General features: G+C 27.6%; 1 protein-coding gene across 4 annotated transcripts in view; it reads left to right on the top strand.

Annotated features, from left to right (window-relative positions):
- LOC100210485 (uncharacterized) overlaps positions 1-21,485 on the top strand; it is a 41,763-nt gene extending 20,278 nt beyond the window's left edge. For 2 of the 4 annotated variants that reach the window (XM_065812711.1, XM_065812710.1), the window contains 5 exons: positions 7,133-7,170; positions 10,362-10,887; positions 11,155-11,292; positions 14,094-14,276; positions 19,976-21,485. In XM_065812711.1, coding sequence (XP_065668783.1) covers positions 10,452-10,887; positions 11,155-11,292; positions 14,094-14,276; positions 19,976-21,153 — 1,935 coding nt within the window. In that variant the 5' untranslated portion in view covers positions 7,133-7,170; positions 10,362-10,451 and the 3' untranslated portion in view covers positions 21,154-21,485. Of the gene's footprint in view, positions 1-7,132; positions 7,690-10,361; positions 10,888-11,154; positions 11,293-14,093; positions 14,277-19,975 lie in introns of all 4 variants that reach the window. The other 2 variants (XM_065812713.1, XM_065812712.1) reach the window with 2 other exon arrangements.
- Positions 21,486-21,990: the final 505 nt, after the last annotated feature.

Genomic DNA, 21,990 nt, shown 5'->3' with positions numbered 1-21,990 from the left:
GATCAATTATCATTTGTTGATTAAACTATGGTAACTTATTAGAGCAATCTTAAAGCAAAAAAAAAAATCTAATTTAACTTCATCAAAAAAAAAAAAAAAAAAAAACTTTATTTATTATATTAGTTTACCTTTATTATAAAGGTAAACTAATAAAAATAAATTTTGATTTTTACTTTTTTGAACTTTTTTAGGTTTATACATTTTTTTCACATCTACGATTTTAAATGACGTTATGAACTATAAAAAAATGAATAAAAATTAAGAATTTTTCACTTTCAAACTTTTTAAGAAGTTTCTTTTTTCCGCTTGTTGTTTTTTTTATTGATTTCCAAGTTTTTATTACCGTTGTTTATTTCGTGGATTAATACAATTTTTTTTTTCATTTTATAAACCCTATTATTCAATACGTTTTAAAACAAAAATATTACAACATTTTATCAATACCAATAATAACGCAACTACTTTTTTACAATACTGGTATTATATATTGTAAATTATTTGATCAAGTTAACAAAATACGATCTTAAAAAACATGAGGTATCTAGTGATTAAATATCCGATCTTGATTTTATTATTCTTCAAATTATGCCACCAGCATGAAAAGTCCTTCCTGATTCAATACTTGTTGGTTTTATCGTTAACAAAGTTTGATAGATTTATTTAAGGTGTTTTCCTCTAGAATGTTGTTTAATAAATCACTGTGGTTTCTTTTTTTTAGTGCGGTAAAACTATCAGATGCGTTTTTGGTAATGTTTAAAAGATGTGGAGTTTTTGCTAATTTTGCTAATATTGTTAATAATGTCATGCAGTTTGTCTATTAATGATAATCGATCAATCAATATATTTCTTAAATATTTGGCATTACATTTCGAGATTGTTTACAAATAGTATAAATATAGATTAAAATAATAATAATATAAATATAGGTATAATAATATTGTTACTTGTGATAATGTCGTAACAGCACAGCAGTCATTTTCAATATTTTTGTTTATTCGTTTCTTGATCATCTACGGTTGATTGTATTCATTTTATTCACCGGCCTTAAGCCGAAATTTGCCGACTAAGTTATCGACATTTGCCGACTGGCTGTCTAAATTTACCAACTAACTTGTCTAAAGACTTTACATTTGTCGACTGACTTGTCAAAAAGGGTCAAATTTGCCGACTAAATGAACGAAAAAATCATTGATGAAAGAAGGAAGGGGGGTACCCTCTCCTATCCCATCAATGTAATAATAATATTATTATTATCATTGATGGGATAGGAGGGAAAATGTCGCAAATAGTAAAATCGGAATAGTGTCGAAAACATATAAAAGAAATAGTGTCGCAAATAGTAAAATCGGAATAGTGTCGCAAACAGTAAAAACAGAATAGTGTCGCAATTGAATCTAAGGAATAGTTATTACAATTTGCGACACTATTCTGTTTTCATTATTTGCGATTTTACTATTTGCGGCATTATCCCTTTTACAATTTGCGACACTATTCCCTTTTTTGTTTTCGACACTATTCATTAAATTTTTTTGCGACACAATTTATTTTTCGACATTATTCCTGTCACCCCAAAATTATTCATAATATTCTTTGTTGACTCTAAATAGTAATGATCATTTATTACTTGTTATGTTTACAATATAAAACAAGAATACTTTATATATTTTATTTATATGTTAATTATCTCAAGGGAATTTGAACATACATACGGTATTGGCCATTAATAACATTCCATCATGTTATTGTAGTATGGATATAAGTTTGAAATTACATATTTTAAAAATTAAAAGAGATTTTTTCTTCAATTTTTTTTATTCAAATAAATCAAATAATTCCTATATAAATTTATTATAAAGTAATAATAAATAAAATAAAAAAAAAGTATAATACACAAAAATAATAAAAAAAAAAATTAATATTTTGTTGACAATCCTTTAGCTTTTAAGCATTGATTGATCCGTTTCGGCATGGAATTCACTAAATTTTTAGTAATATCTTTTGGAACATTATTTAGTAATTTTGTTACTTCTTCTTTCAGCTGGTCCAGATCTTTTATTTCAATTTTACCAAGACTGTAGTCTAACCAAGACCACAAATTTTCTATGCAATTGAGATCTGGACTATCGGCAGGCCAAAACATGACTTTAATGTTGTTTTCTTCAAACCATTGCTTGCAAATCTTAGCAGTATGACATGGAGCGTTATCTTGTTGGAAGATAATTCCCGTATCTTTTCGGAAAATGTCAATAGAATGCATCAAATAATTATCCAATATGTCTAAGTATCTTTGAGAATCAAGCCTACTATCAAATAGTTTGAAGCAACTGAAACCTTTATAGTTCATGCAGGCCCAGATGCCAATACTGCCACTACCTTGTTTTTTTCTATACATAGAACAATCTGGGCGCATTCTTTCATGTGGCATTCTGCTCAGCATTACTCGGTTTTTTCTTGAATCAACCTCAATGTTCATTTCATCGCTGAAAAGAACGTTGTGTCACATGCTCTTAGACCAAATTTTATGAGCTAAGCACCAGTTTTTTCTTGCTTTCTGATGTTTTTTTGGTAGACGGAGTTTTTTGCAAGCAGATCGCCACATGTAATTATGTTTTTGTAGTACTCTTCTAATTGTTCGAGCACTAGCAACAACACCAGAAGCTTCCTGCCTTTTTCGGCTGAGATCAGTAGATGATAACTTTCTATTTTTTTTCACTATGCGAATAAGTGAACGTTTATTTCTTTTATTTGACATGCTGGGTCTTCCAGGACGCGGAATATTTTCAATTGTATTGTATTCATGATATCGGTTGATTATTCTGCTAACAGTTGGATGTGTTGTGTTTAAATTATTTTCGCAATTTTTCTCATTGAGATGTTTTGTTCATTCATAGCTATGATTTTACATTTTGTCATATTATCAATAGTTTTTCCAGTCATTTTGATTTTTTTTATTGCTGAAATGTTGTAGTTGCTAATTAGATGCTAAATTTTATATTTCATTTACATAAACTTTTTAAATATTTATAACAATTTAAAAAAAAAACTCTCTAACAATAATTATTAATTTGCAAATAACTTCAAAGTTTTACTCAAAGACAAACACAATTTTGAAGGAATTTTGAAATAATAGAGTGGATATTTAATTTTGGCCATTATAATTATTTTAGATTATGAGGTAAGTGTTAAAAAACCAGATGATTAGCGCATTGATTGATACTTTTATGAATATCTATATTTATTTAAAAAAAAATATGATAATCATAAATTTACACTTTTCATATTTGAAATGAATCAAACAACCATTGATTTATTATCAATCAAAGTCGAATAATATCAAAAAAATCATGGTGGATTGTTATTAATGGCCAATACTGTATATATGTATATATGTAATGTTTTTCATTTGAAAGCAAACAATGTTGTTAAGTATATAACATTTATTTATATAGATTATATAATTATTTCTAATATCTATTCTAAATATTAGAAATAATTATATAAGACTTTACATTTGTCAACTGACTTGTCAAAAAGGGTCAAATTTGCCGACTAAATGAACAAAAAAATCATTGAAGGAAGGAAGGGGGTACCCTCTCCTATCCCATCAATGTAATATAAATATTATTATTGTCATTGATGGGATAAGAGGAAAAATGTCGCAAATAGTAAATATATACTCAAGAATTCCTTTGTGTGAAAATAAAGTCCAAGCTAATTGTGTAGAAATTGTTAATAACGGCTAAAGTTAATATTATCAATCGTTATAAATGTCTTTAGATAACTAGACCAATTATTAATATAATTCAAAAGGAATTGATTGGGTATAATTGTGTATAATATGATATAATAAAAATACTGAATACACTATACTGTATAATATAATATAATAAGAATACTATTACACCTTTTTGAGACATCTAACGCGTTTTTAGTTATGAGTCCACGTTTAGAGGAAAATTGAATAACTTATCGGTTTTTTGAAATTTCAAAATTAATTTATTTGACTAATAAATAAATTAGTTTATAAATATATATTTAAAATTGAAAAAACAAGGCTATTTTTAGAAGATATTGAATAAAAATTCTGGCATTAATACCGGTATTCAGAGAACAAATACCGTTAATATCAAACGTCATTATACAAACGTTTACCGGTAGTACCGATGTTGTAGAAATCGGTCTTAAATTCACTATTTAGATAGTTTCAAATATTTATACATCTTCTGTAGACTCTTCTGTGTTTTGTGTGGCACAGTTTTTTAAGTCTTCTGTCTCTTCTTGCTCTTTATCTTTCTTTTTTATTTTTTGTAAACTCCCAACTTAATAAGTGGTTGTTTTTATTTGAATTTAAAAAAATACTTTTATTTAGCAAAACTTGAATTTATTATATCCTGGTATATATATATATATATATATATATATATATATATATATATATATATATATATATATATATATATATATATATATATATATATATATATATATATATATATATATACATATATATATATATATATATATATAATTAGTAAAAAACACTTATCTAACTTTTATCTTCGACTTGGAGTTTCACCATTGCTGGATCATCAGGAAGAGTTGATCCAGCAATGGTGAAACTCCAAGTCAAAGATAAAAGTTAGGTAAGTGTTTTTTACTAATTAATTATTGCTCTGTTCTTTAAGAACATTGAGCACTCTATTTGTAAAATACACTAACATAATTTACATATATATATATATATATATATATATATATATATATATATATATATATATATATATATATATATATATATATATATATATATATATATATATATATATATATATATATATATATGTATATATATATATATATATTTATATATATTAAGGTCGGCCGAATGCCGACCCTAATCATCAATATCAATATATATCAATATATATCATTATATATATATATATATATATATATATATATATATATATATATATATATATGTATATATATATATATATATATATATATATATATATATATATATATATATATATATATATATATATATATCGTTGATAAAAACTGTGATCACCATCAAAACGTACTATACATGTCCAATAGTGTAGTTGTACACCTCTATTACATTATCAAGTTATATTATGGATATTAAATCTACTCATAGTCTATACTTAGACTTTTTCAGTTTAGTTTAGTTAAAGTAGTATGATTAAAGAAAGAGATAAAACTTGTTTTTTTGAAACATATATTTAAATATTGCATATATTTACATATAATTGAATAAAATCTACACAAATTTCTTCTCTTTTCCATCACCTTTTTGAAATGGAGCGTATTTTAGAAAGTCGAACAATATTCCATTAAACGAGGTTTCTTTTGCTCTATTGAATATAAGTAAAGAAGCTGTAAATAAAAAAAATACAATAAAAAAAATCAAAAAAGGCAGACTTGAAAAAAATATAATGAATGGAAAAGTGTTACAACTTATAAAGGTATACCTTTTACAACGCCATATAAATTAGTGTTCTTAAATATTTTCCACCTTTACCCTTCATATCCATAGAGGCCATAAAATTTTTCGAAAACATTCTGAATTTTTAAAAGATAATTTAACTGTTAGACAGGGCCGTCACGAAGTGGTCTGTCATGGGAGGGGGGGACATATATTGAAATATAATTATTGGGGAAGCCACAAAAAATTTTTAAAGAAGGTTACTTTATCGGTAAAAAGATGGTTCAGAAACTATTTTGAATTTTTCAATACGTTATTCTGAGAAAATTTATTTACTTGGCGCGTAAAAATAAAATAAATTGTTTTCGTTACATCTGTATCCGAAAATCAATCAAAAAAAATCGCCGCGCTATTGCAAAAAACCTTTTCACAATTGCTAATTTAGCAATATTTTTATCAATCAAAACGTACATATATCGCCGAAAAACTCAACTATATTCAAAATGAGAAATTTGCTCCCAAATTCCTTATATGGCATGCAATTTGCCCCTGTGGTTTGAAATGTACACCATACATTATCCGTAAAGTTTTAAACGCGGATTTGTATATAAAAAATTCTTAAAGAATTTTTGCTTCCATTTATTAAAAAAAACTATATGCCCAAAATACTTTGACTTTTTTTAATAATAATTTACCACTCCGAGAAGTCTATAGAATGGTTGAAAACAAAATGCCGTCGAATTTTTAAATAAGAAAGCAAATCCTTTAAATTGTCCTGAAGTTGTTGGGAAATTACAAAAGGAGTTTTATTGAAAAGCAATAAATTAGCTTCAAAAAGATTTTCCAACAAATGGAGAGCACCTTCAAAAAGCTTAATGTAAGATATAACAGATGACGTCAAATACTCGCTTGTAAAAGAATTTGGTTTTTATCTAAGCGTCCAATAAAAAGTATAAAAAATTATTGAAACAAATGAATAATTCAATTACCTTCATTGTCAAAAAATTACAAAAACCTGTCTAGTAGTTTTCGAGTTACTCATAGTTAAGGTTTGAAATTAGTAAAAATTTCTATAATTGATTATAAAAACAAAAAACGTTCTGTTAAACATAAATTAAAAATAAATTAATAATAAGTTATTATAACTAATAAATTTTAAATATGATTGATCGGTAATGCATTTTTTGCGTTAAAGCATAGTTTTTGCTTTACAAAACCGTTTTCTTTTTTTTTACTTTTTTTTTTGTTTATGTTTCTTGCTATGAAATATAATACAAAGAAATAAAGTTTGAAGATAATTGATAATTAAGAGTTTCTTAGAATTATGATTAGCTTTATTTGATGTTTTATTTGCAAAGCTATATAATTTACATTAGCTGTATAATTTGCATAGCTATATAATTGTATAACTATACAATTTGCCTAGGTATAAGGTAAGTATGGGTATTAAGGCCCACGTAAAAAAATGAAAATGTAAAGAAATGCTGATTTTTTTTTGCTGCCAGTGATAAAACCAGATAACTCTAATATTTTAATGTCGAAAAAAAGTTTCACAATTTATTTTTTCCCTAAGTTTGGATTAGTGGGCCTTATTACCCGCCGGGCCTTAATACCCACGCTTACCTTATAACAGCAATGTAATTTGCATAGCTATGCTATTCGATATATTTTTTCTTTTAGTTAAAAGAGTGTCTGCTCAAGCAAAAACCCCAGTCAAGGTATGTAGAGTAAGGTTGCCATTATTGTACCATCAAAGAGTAAAGTCATAAATATAGATAATGTACGAAGTAGAAACGATGATAGTCAAATTTATTGCATATTTCAGGGATAAACTGATGTAGAAAAGTTGAAATATCCAAAATCTAAAAACTGATTAGTGACAGAGAATCAAAATTAGAAAAAACTTGGTATTGATACAATTAAGAAAACCTGATTCTTAGTTGACCATTATAATCTAATGTTGTACCTACATCTTGATTCTACAAATACTATAGATTTTATCCAATAGTTTACAGAATATTTTGAATGATATTTGTAAAAATTATTATTTTCTAGCATTTCAGCACTTTCAACCCAAACGATGTAAAAATGTTTGAACTTAAAATTCTGTTTGAGACTGCATATCTTAACTGGAATATGCCACTCATGTCTGTAATCAAAGAGATAAAATAAAAAAAGATTTTCATGGTAATATCTGCTAACTAATGGGGTAGCTAAGAGTACGGTAGGAAGTTAAGGTATATTTCTGCAAACTTATTAAAATTATAAAATAATAAAAGAAAACATTTAAATAAATACATAGATAATTTTTGTCATCGGCAAAAATTTTTACATTAGATTAACGCTTGCACAATTAACATAACAACGGTCTTGACAAAGTAAGGTATTTAAACATATTCTTTTATATATTTTTTTTTACAAAAGTAGCAAAACCAGCTTTTACTTTAAATAAGTTTGTTCGTTTGCTAGCTCTTTTTTAAATTGGATGGTGGTAAAGCTGCACTAGAGAGTGCGTACAATAGCATTGAATTTTTTTTTTTTTTTTGAGTTGAAAAGTCTTTATTGGAACTGGAAATAATGCTTTCACTAAAATAACAAGCAATTTTAATAAAATACCACTGCAACCTAAAAATTAACCAAAAGCAATTGTAAAAAGTTTGATAAAGAAAATATCGTCAGGCTGTAAAATTTAGATTTAAACTTTTGTTTTAATTAGAAAAGTAATACTAGGGAAAAACCTTTCTATATACATATATGTTGTGTGTGCGTGTGTATTATACAAGAGTGTAATACACACCAGTGACAGATCCAGGAATTTTTTGTTTTTTCAGGGAGGGGGGAGGGATGGTACCAAAAGTGGTCAGCGTTATTTTAAATAAAGATCTTAGGCTTCTTTACCGTCGGACTTCGCTCATGCTAATCTTAATCTAGAATTATATATACAGTGAATTTCAAAAAATGAAATCGTCTAATTGATTAATAATAAAATTCTCCGTTTAAGTCGAACTTCGTTTAGTCGAACCATTTTTTTTGTCACCTATCAGCAAATTTTTTCGGATAACTTGAACTTATTGTATGAGAAATAAATATATTGAACTTTTTTTAAAAAAAATAAGGCACTCCATTTAAAACATAAACAAATGTAACCAAATAATTTCTTTATATATCGTTGTATTAAGATGTAAATATAATAGATCGTTATCAGACCTAAAATAGTGCTGTAATAGAACTGTTAAAAGGTAAATTATAATAAAACTGTTATAAAAGCAATTACTTTATAGTTTAATGAATTTCTAAATTAAAGAACGCTACTATTTAAACGCAATTTTACTACCAAGTAATAAGGAAGTCAATGTGTCGCCTAATTTTTTTGAATGTTTTCTTTTTACTGAACGGCATGAATAAAATCCGTAACTTCTTTCATTGAAACATTAGTATAATGGTGTAAATTAAATGTATATACTTCACCAATGAATACGGAAAAATCAACTAATATCTTATATCAGCCAAAGTTCGACTTAACGGGAATTTGTTTTAACCGAACATTTGTTAAATCGAAATAATTTCCTTGGTCACCTGGAGGTTCGAGTTATTGGGAATTAACTATATATATACAGATCTGTGGCTAGGCTACTCCACACACCCCTATTTACAAATTTAGTGGGCGGCTCTTTTGTAAATTTGATTACTTTTTTTTTTAATACTACCTAGAGGAAACGTTTTTAAGAATTTTGGGGCTCTAATAAAAATTTTAAACGATATATATATATATATATATATATATATATACACACACACACAAAAAGTATACCGCCTTGGGTGACACCACCCAGAGCAGTAAATTTTTGGTGTCACCCTCCAGACTAACAGGTGAAAGGTGAAACTAAAAAAAGTTCTCTCTATAAAGAAATTTCTAAAAAAAAAAATTAAAATAAAAAGGTAAAAAAAATCGTAGAAATCTGGATATATATCGCCATGCTGTATCAGAGAACTGGTATTATCTGATGTTAATTATCGCTGAGGCCACTGTGAATCTACAATTCAAGAGCATCTTGTGGTGTCGTTTGCACATTTTATAGCTGTCAAACAAAAGCTTCCGGTACATTTTCTGAGAGACCAGAAGTTCTCCGTTTTGTTCTCCATCTGTTTCCCAGCTCGCTTGAGGTCTTCCCAAACTTGATTGCATATGTTGTAGTAATCTTTTTACTGTGATCTCCTCATCAGGTCGTTTGACTTCATTTTTTTTTAACTTAAGTAAAGTGTATAACTTTTTCGACTTTGATTTTATTAAATTCAAAAATCTTATGAGATTTTTATCTCGATTATTTAAATTTACGTAGAATCTGAATCCTTCGATAACTTCTGTTAACAGCTCGTCCTTTAAATTTTCACTGACTATTCTTTAAACTTAAATGATATCAGATTTCTCTTTATGTTTTTCGATTAGCAAATCAAAATGAACTTAAATACTAGAATGTACTAATGTTTATTTTACTACATGTTTTCAGGTATTATTTGAGTATTATTGCCGTATTTGTTTATTTGAGTAATTTTAAGTTCACTAACCGTTGAAAGTTTGTCCATTTTTTAAAAACACGAAAATTCTTACGTGACCAAAAATGTTGAAATAAATTGTTTTTTAATTTTAATTCACTATACTTAGAAAAAGGTTCTCTACAACATGCTCAAAAAATATTTGCAAAATATTTATTCAATAAATAATTAATAGCAAAAGAGTAAACATTGTCATAACTATTTAATTATATCCTCTATTTCATTCTACTTTTTTTTACTCGATGTTTAATGTTTTCTTCAGTTATGTTTCCACATGAATTGATGATAAAAATAATTATTAATTGATGATAAAAATAAGTTTATAATGATAATAAACAATTCCTTTATTCTTTAGAATAAAAACAACAACAGAAGTTATGACATGATATGACAAAACAATAAAACCACACTCGTTAAAGAGAAAGAGAGAAAAAAAGAAAAAAAGATGCGATGGCCCAGATTGCTATGTTTACTATGGTTATTAAGTTTCATTGTTTTAATCAGTATCGTCTGGATTAACCTTTATAAAAAGATTGAATATAATAGATGGATATTTTTTTCGAAAGAATATATGATAGATAACTCCACGGAATCGCAAAGGATACAAAAAAAAAACTTAAGCGCATGTGTCTTACCATCTCTAAATGCCTTTAGTCAAGATGTAAAAAGGTTTATAAAATCAGTTGATATAAAATGTTCGGTTAAACGGTATGGTGAAATTACAAAAGATGGGTGGTTTTTTTTAAAGCCATTAGATAATAATAACATCTCTAATGTTAGTATAAGATACATTTATAGACACAAACCGAGCAAAGATTACATAAACGAAGATTTTGCTGTGAAATTATCAAACTCTACGTATGTGAATGTTGACGAGAAAGGTAATTAAACAGTTTTTTTTTAACGCATTTTAAACGTAGTGTTTAACCCTTAAAAAAAGTTATATAAAAGCAGTAGCGGAGGCTGAGGAATTTATCTGCCATATTTTTCTTGGGCAATACTAGAAGTAATGGGCAAACTAGAAGAAATATCACAATGTCAACATATTTTAAATGAGTAATGAACATATATAATGATTAATCAAAAAACTTTAATACGTTTATATTTTATGTTAAGACAACTTTTTCAATACAATTATGCGTTTTTAGGTTATTTCAAGCATAAACTTGTAGAAGATTTTATTAAAGTTGATTTTTATGTTAATGGTGTTTACCATTTTGAATATCACGCCCATATCAGTTATCGCTCCCAAGAGGAATTCAGAAAAACTGCAAAGAAAAGAAAAGGTGAATAAATTTTGTAAGTCTGTAAAAATTCTATCTTTAAAAAAAGAATCACTTTTATACAAAACTTTTATAAAAAGCTTAAACGTAGGGTAGATTAGGCTAATATAAGCACTTAATAATATGAGCATACCAAAAAAATTTTAAGATTTGAGCAGTAATGTTCAAGTTGCTTTGTACTTTTTGAATTGACTTTATGTGGTGATAATATAAAAGCAGTATTATTAGCGTAAATTTATACGCAGTATTTAAAATTAATTAAAATAAAATAAATTTAAAAAAAGTAATTAAAATAGCGGTTTTTAACAAATAGCGTACCGTTTTGGTGACTGCAAATTGTTTGTTTGCCCGAATATCAATCCCACAACCGCGTTAAAATAATTTAAGATTTCATGTCCGAAAATTCGATGAAATTTCGTGAGTGAAGTTTCGATAAAATTTCACACTCATGAGTTTTTAATTTTTCTTATTGTAAGTGGAACTATGAAAATTTCGCATAGCTCAGCGAAATTTCCAAAGTTATTCATTTATATTTACAATTTGTAAATATAAATGATTTCTCGAAATATTTGTATTTTTTTTTTGTTTGTTTATTGCAGGAATAATTAGAAATAAATAAATAAGCAAATTATATCTTAATAGAAAATAATTATTACTTTATTTCGTAAAAACTTAAAAGTTAAAAATATTTCGAAAAAATGCAAAAATTTCTATAGTTCCATCAAAAGCAAACTTTATAATTATTGTTTTAAATAAAAGTTTTTAAATTACTTTATTTTTTTAATAATGTGTACCTTTTACACTAACTAATTCGAAGATTCGAATTATCTTGTTGGAAAATCTGATTCTCAGTAGGTAAACCTTCACAAAACTCGATTAAAACATCTTTTAAAAGATCTTCGTAATTTCTTGCATTAATTTTTATTGAAATAAAACATATTTGAACTTTTTCGTAAAATCAAAGTGCAGCCCACACTATATCTGTTCCTCCTCCAAATGATTCGTAGCAAAGCTATCTTTTTTTCAAATCATGCCAAAAAATACTTAAAACCATCAGGCCCATCTAAGTTAAACTTCTTTTCATCGGAAAAATAGCATTTTCCCATTCTGCGTCTCATGTCATATGGTCTTTGGCAAACTTAAATCTTAAAAACTTAAAGTCGATTGGACAAACCTCTATCTTTATAAGAGATCGTCCATTACTTAAGCTACGCCAAAATTTATTTAAAAAACATAAGTAAAAGAGCGTACGCCCTTTTACTCGTTCAAAAAATAAAATTTTTGATTTATAAAACAAAATATTAAACATTATCTTGTTATCGAAAAATGCTTGCTTTTGATTTTACGCGTGTCGTTGTGGCAGCTATATGGAAGAAGATTCTGAAGTTGTAAGAATGTCACTAGAGAAACCATTATTGATTCTTTTTGATGAAAAGTTGTCCAAAGAATAATATAACCAATTATAATTCTCTGCCCGAATTCAAGGCGGTGATATTTTTTCTAATTATATTTATGTATCAATTGCCAATTCTCAATAATGTCCGTCTGAAGTATTGCAACCAGAAGTTTTGCAATCAGAAGCAATGCAATCAGAAGTATTGCAACCAAAAGTATTGAAATCAGAAAAATGTGTTTAAGTAGAATAGAAGCATCTGTTAAGACTCCGGAAAGAATTACTAAATTAATGCATAAATTTATTAAGAATAATGTTTCAGTATCTAATGAAGTTGTAAACAAATATTTCTTGTCAATAGCATCTCGATAAATTCCTTAAAACTACATAATTTACTGTATATATTTTTTCAACGACAACACCAAGCAAGCCCCTAGTAGCCTAGTGGAGATACGGACTTGCATATATTTTTTAAATGCATGGGTTAAAAATTAGTCCTATTTGCAAATAATTGCGTTTATGACAATTTTATGTGTTTCTGAAACAATTGAAACTAAATTTTCATCAAGTTAATGCGCTATTTTGATTTTCTGTTTAACTTAAGACTCTGCGAGGGAAAACTTTTGATCTTTTTTGCTATGTGAATTTGACAGGGTGTGGCTCATTGATCAGATATTTCTCGTCTTTTATTTTTAAACATTTTAAGAAAATTAAACAAATTTTTAAACGGAAAAAGAATGAGTTACACAGTACAGGACAGACTAAATTTACATCCTATTTGATTAATCTATTGTTCCACTATTAATTGCATGTTGAATTTCAGCCAGCAATTAAGAGCAAATTTTATTTCAAGATTTAAGTCATCAACATCTGCAAACATTTTGAATAAATTAATATCATTGCACATTTAATCAATTTTATAATTATCTTTACAATATATAAATCAATTTATAGTCTAAAATAACTTTAGAAACAAAACAAAAAAAAATTTAAATCAAAATAATATTTTTCAGCGTGGATTTAGGGCTAATGTTGACTCGAAGTTGAACATTTAAAAATTCCAAACTTGATTTTTGATGCAGCTACAAATAAGCTATCGAAACAGCAATAAAAGTTTAAAAGAAACTAAGATATTTATTTTTTGATTTTTCTTTTGTTAGGCGCCATTGTGCAGCATTTGCAAAACTTTTTAAAGCAACATATAAAAACGAGTTGCTTTTAATTAAATAGTATTTTACGCTGGTCTTCTTTCTTTATCTGTAGTTATGAAAAGTCTAGAGTCGCTATTTTCGAAACTCCGGATAAAAATAAAAACTCCTACTTTGTACTCCTGATCAAAAATTTAAACGCAAGATGTACTGATATATACTATATTCAAAATACAGTTTTTTTTTGATTTTTTTTTTTTTAGATTTAAATGGTTTAGGATTGGATGTTGTCTTTTTAATGATTGATTCTCAATCGAATGCAAACTTTCATCGCCAGCTTAAAAAGACTACACCACAGCTTTTAAAAGACCAGAACACTATTATTCTAAATGGACACACAATAGTTGGAGATGGTACAACCGCTCAACTTGCTGCTATTCTTATAGGTATTAGGACATAGTTACTATATTTTTATTATGTTAAGCCCAGATCCAATAGTTTATTAGATGCCCTATCATACTTCGAGTTTTAAATTTATAAATAGCATACAAGCTAAGTAGACTTATTATCTATCTATTTTCATAGAAAATCTAAAATCACATTGACGTTGCACAAGTGACGTCTTTTCTGGTCTTTCTTCTGGAAAAAAATTTACTTAGACTTTCTCTGGCTGAAATGTTTTTTTTAACGGGAAAAAAACAACGAACTTCCTCTAAAAACTCATTTTTACTTGAGTCTGATGAGTAGAGTATAGCAAGATTCTCAGATTTTAAATGCAGTTCTATGTCTGCAAGAGATTTCTGTTAAAAACATAGGAAAGAAAACTTGCTTAAATACTCTTGAATTACTATAAATCTTGCTCTCATTTGACAAGTTAGATTATCCGGTGCAACACTGAATACATTACACTCAAAAGTTATGAATCATGGTTTTAGTACAAAGTTTCAACAGAGAGTTCACGTCTTTTTTTTTTACCTTCTCTTCTCAAGAAACACGATTTCATCAAACTACAAATTTTTTACATCTGTTTTCTCTATCTAAATCAGAACATGACAAACGTGTTTGATCCAGATCCTTCAAATAGCTATTTAGAATTTTCATTTGATCATCGAAATTGAGTTGAGTTAATTGAAGAAGGAAAGAAGACTCGCGTCGTTAACTGCCAACAAACTAAAAAGTTGTAAAGATAGCTTCTATTGTTTTCTGACCTTCTATTGTTTTCTGACCTATTGTTTTCTGACCTTCTATTGTTAATTAATGCCGCAATACAAAAAACGAAATATAAAAGCAATTTATTCTTTGTGAGACAAATCGGGAGGTGCCGTCTGTAATAATGGAATTTCTCGAATAACCTTTGGAACCACCAATTGATGGTTCAAAATACTCCTCGATAAGTTTATTCTTTAATATCCAGGGTAAGTAAGAGCTTGCACGCATTTTTGTTTTTCTTGATGCTTAGCAGTTAGATGCAAATGATGAATGCCAAACTTCTTCAAGCTAGATATACTGTCACGTCAAAAAAGCATCGTTCAATTAATTTCCATGAGCAGGATTTTTAGAAGTTTGTCAAGTTTGCGTATAAAGATAACTTTAATATATTTATTGGTTACTGTGACAAACAACTTAAAAATCTAAATGATTTTTTTGAAAGTTTTCAATGTCAAGAAAACTCCGAGATACCTGGCGACTCTTTGGAACTATTCATATTGATCTCTATGTCATCGTCCTATAAAGAAAGATTATGGAATAGAATTATTTAATTTAGCTTTTATTGAAGCCACAAGATTTAAAAATAAAAATTTAGTTTTTTGTTCAACGAACGCTATCTAACATTTTTTGTTTATTTTTCTTCTTATTTTCTTTCCAAACCTTTGCTCCTTTCCACCTAGAAGCTCCCAACTACTGGTTCAATCTTAAAGGTTTAGTTTTTTTATGCAAACATATGGCCAATGAAAACACGTGCGTTTAAAATGTAAATGAAAACTTGTAATGTATTAACATTTTATTTGTCTTTTTATTTTAATTCTAAGTAAAGTTTAAAACTTGAATAAAACTATTACACGAAAATTTGGTAATTATCAAGTTATCAAGTTTTCTACTCGTAAACAGTTTTACAATAAATTAACAATTTCACTAATGTTTACAAAATAGTTTTTTTTTAATTTTTATCAGCTATTTGTAACTTGCTTTATTATTAAGAATATGTGATGTCCCATACACTGTAATGCCCGGGGGAAATTACTTTAATTGTTCCACTCTTGGCAGGGGCATATCTAGGATTTATTTCTCCTTTGGCGAATTTTTTTGTGCAAATATAACCCCCCCCATTCCCTCTCATGCAAAACTAATGTCAGGTGCCAAAGAAATGCCCCCTACCAGTTTATCGATAGTAAATTTTTTTCCCCTCTACGCGGAAACCTTATTTATTATGACCACCCTACCTGTTTACTTTGTACACGAGAATTTTATGACCAAATTTTTTATTAATATGTTATGTAAATCTTTACTAAATTTGGGTCATCATCTTTTTAATAAAAAATACCCGTTTAAATTGAATTGAAGTTATACCTATATCTCATTTTTGAAATGCACAATGTACACGACTAAAAGTAAGCATAAAAATTTGAATACTCAAAAATTTTAAAAAGATTCTTATAACCTGAATATTACTAATCTCTGAACAGAAATAGTACAGTCAAGGGTTTTGGGAACAAATTTGAAAACTTCTATTTATTGAGTATAAACTAAATTCAGAATATACATTGATGCTCCACCTATACAGTATAAAGGTTGAAAGAGTATCTGTCTGGAAGGTATTTATTTAAAGCACATGAACCACGTCAAGGTTCTTTCCTATTCATGCGTACGATTTTTTATACAGAGCGATTGAAGGCATATGACAGAGAAATACACCATCAATTAGCAAACTCCTTTTCCTGGCACATTTTTAATCCTGGATTACATATAAAGTATAATGTATTATGGCAATGTACTGTAGTGGATTAAGATATTTTAGAGCCCATGACTATTTTAAATAAGGCCTAACGTTTTTATTTTATTTTCAGAGTTTCTTTTAAATATGTATATTTCTGTGAAGCCTCCAAAACTGTGAGGTCAAAGGCTATAGCACTGGAAATGTAATTCCATAAGAAAGTATGCAAAGGTTTCTTAAAATTTAAAAAGTTTAAAAAAATATCTACTGAGCACAATCCGCATTTTTAAATCAATAACAGATTTAGATAATCATTTTAAAAATGTAAATAAAAGAAAATTTTATAATAAATAAAGGTAACTTGCAGGTAACACATTATGAATAACTGAACCAATAAAAAGATGGTGCTTAAAACTTCTAAATTTAACACCGACCATCAACTGTATAATTCAAATAAAACACGGCTGATTAATAAAAAATATATATAACTGACATTTACTGCTAGACATCAAGCTTTAGGCAACATCAATCAATTGTATTTTTTGTGGAAAATTTTTTGATGATATTTTAATTGACATCATGCAAAGTCTATATTAAAAAATATGTTTACATATACAAACATCACAACAACAATATTACTAAACTATGCTAGCAGTTTGTAATTTACTAAGTCAAACATGTTTATATAATATAACAAAGAGAAAAAAACAATTATTGTTTACTTTTTGCAAATTCATAAAATTGCAGACAAAGCAACAAATTATCTTCACTGAAGAAAATTTCTCGCTTTATTGCACAATAGCATAAAGTAAGTAAAGCAGTATAAACGGTTAATAGCTTTCTGAATGGGTACAAGTATATCCAATTTCGAGCTTTTTATGTTTGGTTCGGAACAGAAATTTTGCTTAAAATGCAAGTTTTCTTTATATAAAAAACGTAAAAAGTCTACTTCATAAGACACCTTCTTTCAAACTATGAAACTACATCGTTTTGGTCTAAAATAGTTCGTATATTATACCAAATGTTAGACATCATAAGTAAGACACTTAAGGAATTTTGCAATTCTATATACAGCATTATTATTCAGTTAATTGGATTGTTTATCAATTTTTTTCAAGTTGCACAATTAGTTTCCAGACTTTTTACACCTAGATCCAGATCAGGTTAGGTGGGTTGATCACTTAGTTCCATACTAGTTTAGCCATAATTTAACTTTCGTTAGTTAGAGTCATTTAAATCCACACCTAATACCGAGATCAAATTAGGCAATACTTATTTCGCCTAATGCATGAAAAAGCCACTATGCTTAATCATATTTACACTCCCGCGCTTGTCGTAGCTAAGTTTCGTAATTCACCATTTCCGTAACCGTGAATAATAAAAAACGCCAGATGGAATTTTGAAATGTAAAGTAAATTACATATTAATTATAATATAATTTCTCCTTATGCAACCGCCTAATATGTCATACCCTAGATCCGCCCCTGCTTGGCGGCCTTATGTATGTATGTATGTATGTATGTATGTATGTATGTATGTATGTATGTATGTATATATATATATATATATATATATATATACATATATATATATATATATATATATATATATATATATATATATATATATATATACATATATATATATATATATATATATATATATATATATATATATATATATATATATATATATATATGTATATATATAAATACATATATATATATATATATATATATCTTTTAAATATATACATATAAATATATATATATATATATATATATATATATATATATATATATATATATATATATATATATATATATATATACAGTACTGTGAATAAGTTTTAGACCACTTACATTTCTTCAAAAAATCCCGAAGAATTCTTCTCTAATATTGAAGTTTGTAGTTCTAAATTATAAACTTATTAAAACACATATATTTGACACAAAGTATGGAACAATTACAAACTTTTTAATGTCAAACTTCATGAAAAACTCTTAACATCTACTATGTTACCTTTTGCCTGAATCCCAGCCAATATTTGCCGGGGAATAGATTCATACAAGTTAGTTATTAAATCCTGGGGTATGTTGTGCCATTCTCTTTGTAGTACTTCAAAACATTCTTGAGCATTTCAGGGAGCATGTTCGACCTTCTTTCTGTCCAGGTAATCCCAAATATGCTCAATTATATTCAAAACTGGACTCTGGGGAGGCCAGGTCATCAATTCCAGAACTCCTTCCTCTGCCATTTCATTTAAATAATTTTTTGCCACTCGGGAACAATGTTTTGGGTCATTGTCCTGCTGCAGAATAAAATTATGACCTATTAGTCTCATTCCGGATGATACAGCATAGTACCTTAAGACATCCACATAACGTTCCCTGGTGAGTCGCCTCCCCCCCTATTTTGATCAAATCACCTACTCTTTGTGTTGTTTTGCATATTTAAGTTGTTTTTCTTTATTGCCACATCGTAATAATGGTTTTGGAATTGCAACCCACCCTCTTAATCCCGATTTAAGTAGGTGCCGTCTTATAAAAGAAGGGCTGACATTTTTTTCAGTTGCTGTGCTAATGTCTTTTGCCAGCTCGGTTGATGCTTTTTTTTGTATCTCTTAAAGAGAGGGTTTTTAAATATTTATTGTCATCTTTTTTTATCTTAGGAGGTCTACCACTTTTCTTTCAATTTTCAAGGGAGACAGTTTCTCTGATTTCTGTAACACCATTCTTCGAATATTCTCTTTTGAATGTAGTTGTTATGACACATCGTTTTAATAAATAAATGAACAAATCCCATGTTTCCTCATCAATTTTGTTTATTTATTCAAAATAATATATTCTTTCAACTTTTCTTATATATTATTAAACTTAAGTACGCTTTAAAAAAAGTGCAGAGGAAAAAAATTTTATATACGTCTAATTATACAAGTGGTCTAAAACTTATTTACAGTACTGTATATATATATATATATATATATATATATATATATATATATATATATATATATATATATATATATATATATATATATATATATATATATATATATATATATTTAATATACTGAAGTCGAATAAGAAGGCTGCGTATAAACTTTTTGTTTTAAATATAAACCAAAAAGTAGATAAAAAAAATTGTAAAAAAGTAGATAAAAATTGTCTTATTGTTTTTAAATTATTAAAAAAAAACTTTTTATAATTACAGGTGAACATGAAAAAAATCTTCCTGAGTCTAGACGCAGTATGCCTAATTCTGGCACCTGTGACCAATTTAACTTTATATTTAAGGACCTTCACAAAGCTGGTTATATCACAATGTTTAGTGAAGATGATCCACAGTGGAATACTTTTCACTATCGCCTAAACGGTTTTAATAATTTGCCAACATCTTGGTATCTTCGACCATTTTGGTTAGCTCAGAATCCCTCTCCTAAATGTGACGTTGAATACAACAATATTCTTCTTAAAACGTTCACTGAGGTTTTTGAAGATTTACCAAAAGTGTCTCTGGTAATAAACTCAGCGATTGGGCACAACGATATTAATGCATTACAGGTAATTGATGATGACATACTTGAAATAATAAATTATTTCAAAAATCCACTTAGAGTTGATCATACCATCCTTATAATATTTGGAGATCATGGTGCACGCATAGGTGAAATTCGCTCAACGACACAAGGAAAGCTAGAGGAGAGATTGCCTTTTTTATCAATTACTTTACCTCCTGACTTTAAAATAAAGTATCCAAAAATGTTTGCAGCTCTAAAGAAAAATTCAAATATATTAACAAGCCACTTTGACATTTATGCATCGCTTCAACATATGCTCAGTTATCCAGATCTACCAAATAAAACTTTTATTGGTCAGAGCTTGCTTACTGAAATTGATCCTGCTGTAAGAACTTGCAAAAATTCTGGTGTTGAAGACCATTGGTGCCCATGTTTAAATTATAAAACTCTTTCAGTTGCAGATGCAATGGTAATTAAAGTTACACAAGCAGTTGTTAACTTTATGAACAGTTTAATACATGAAAATAAAAAAGCTCAAACTCTTTGTTCAGATTTAACGGTACAAACTATTTTATCTGCAGGTTTGAAAACCCCAAAAAACGAAGTCACACAATTTATAAAAACAAATAGAAACAAAGATTGTGATTCATGTGGCGTTGTTTACGATACCTCTATTGCACCAAAGCAATACTACGAAGTTATTTTCACAGTTTATCCTAGTAAAGGAGCATTTGAAGCCAATGCAGATGTTTTAACAGACAACACTATAGTAGTCGATCCAAATATTAGTCGAATAAATCTTTATGGAAATCAATCTCATTGTGTATTGAATGGTTTTCCTCATCTTCGCCCTTATTGCTTCTGCGTTTAATTTTTATAAATCTTTTTTCAATTTTCTCGAACGTTTTGTCTTAGGGGTACTTGACAAATTTTCAAATTACAAATTTGTTAAGATATTGTTTGTTAAAAAATTTAACCAAATGCTGCATCTCTCCAACATATGCTGGACTCTCCAAGATTTTTTATTTGAAACTTTATACAAACTTACTGAAATGAATCTCAAGCATTAGAACTTGTGAAAGCTGTTGTTTAAAATAAACAATAAATTTGTTAAACTACAAAAACGCTAGGAAATGAAATTGTAAAATATGTTGATCGAGTTTAAATTTTTATAAACAATTAAACAACAAATAGAAAATAAAACATTTTTGTACACCGCACAAGGATCTAGAAACGTCGCTTTTAGACCCCAATAAATTGCAAAGTCATTTCCCGTCCCCGGCCGCCTCATATATTAAAATAAAAGGATTTTGTCCATTTTTTTTTTAGCGTATTTTTCCATTTTTTAAAAAACTTAAAAAGTAAAGGTTGAGCGGTATGGAAAAATATGAAAATACTCTTGTGAATTGCTGCATACATGACTCCAACTGTGGACAAAAAACTGTGGAGAAAAAATATTTTGTGTAGACGATGAAGAACTAACTGTTCAAGGGTTGTATGATATGGTTTTAAGCTTTTCCAATAAAGCTAATTTTTATTTATCCGACCATTTTCTGGAAAAGTACAAAGTAGGAATATCTTCAGAAGACCTCTACTCTGTGGATGGTTTCAGTAAGTCAATTTTAATAGTGAGACTTTTTAATTACTGTGTCGTTTTTCATATTCATTTGTCTATTTAAATTAAATAGACAAATAAACCACCTAATAA

This window comes from Hydra vulgaris, chromosome 12, assembly GCF_038396675.1.
Source record: "Hydra vulgaris chromosome 12, alternate assembly HydraT2T_AEP".
NCBI lineage: Eukaryota > Metazoa > Cnidaria > Hydrozoa > Anthoathecata > Hydridae > Hydra > Hydra vulgaris.
Note: the sequence above shows the minus strand (reverse complement) of the source record. Positions and strands in the feature narration are given on the sequence as shown.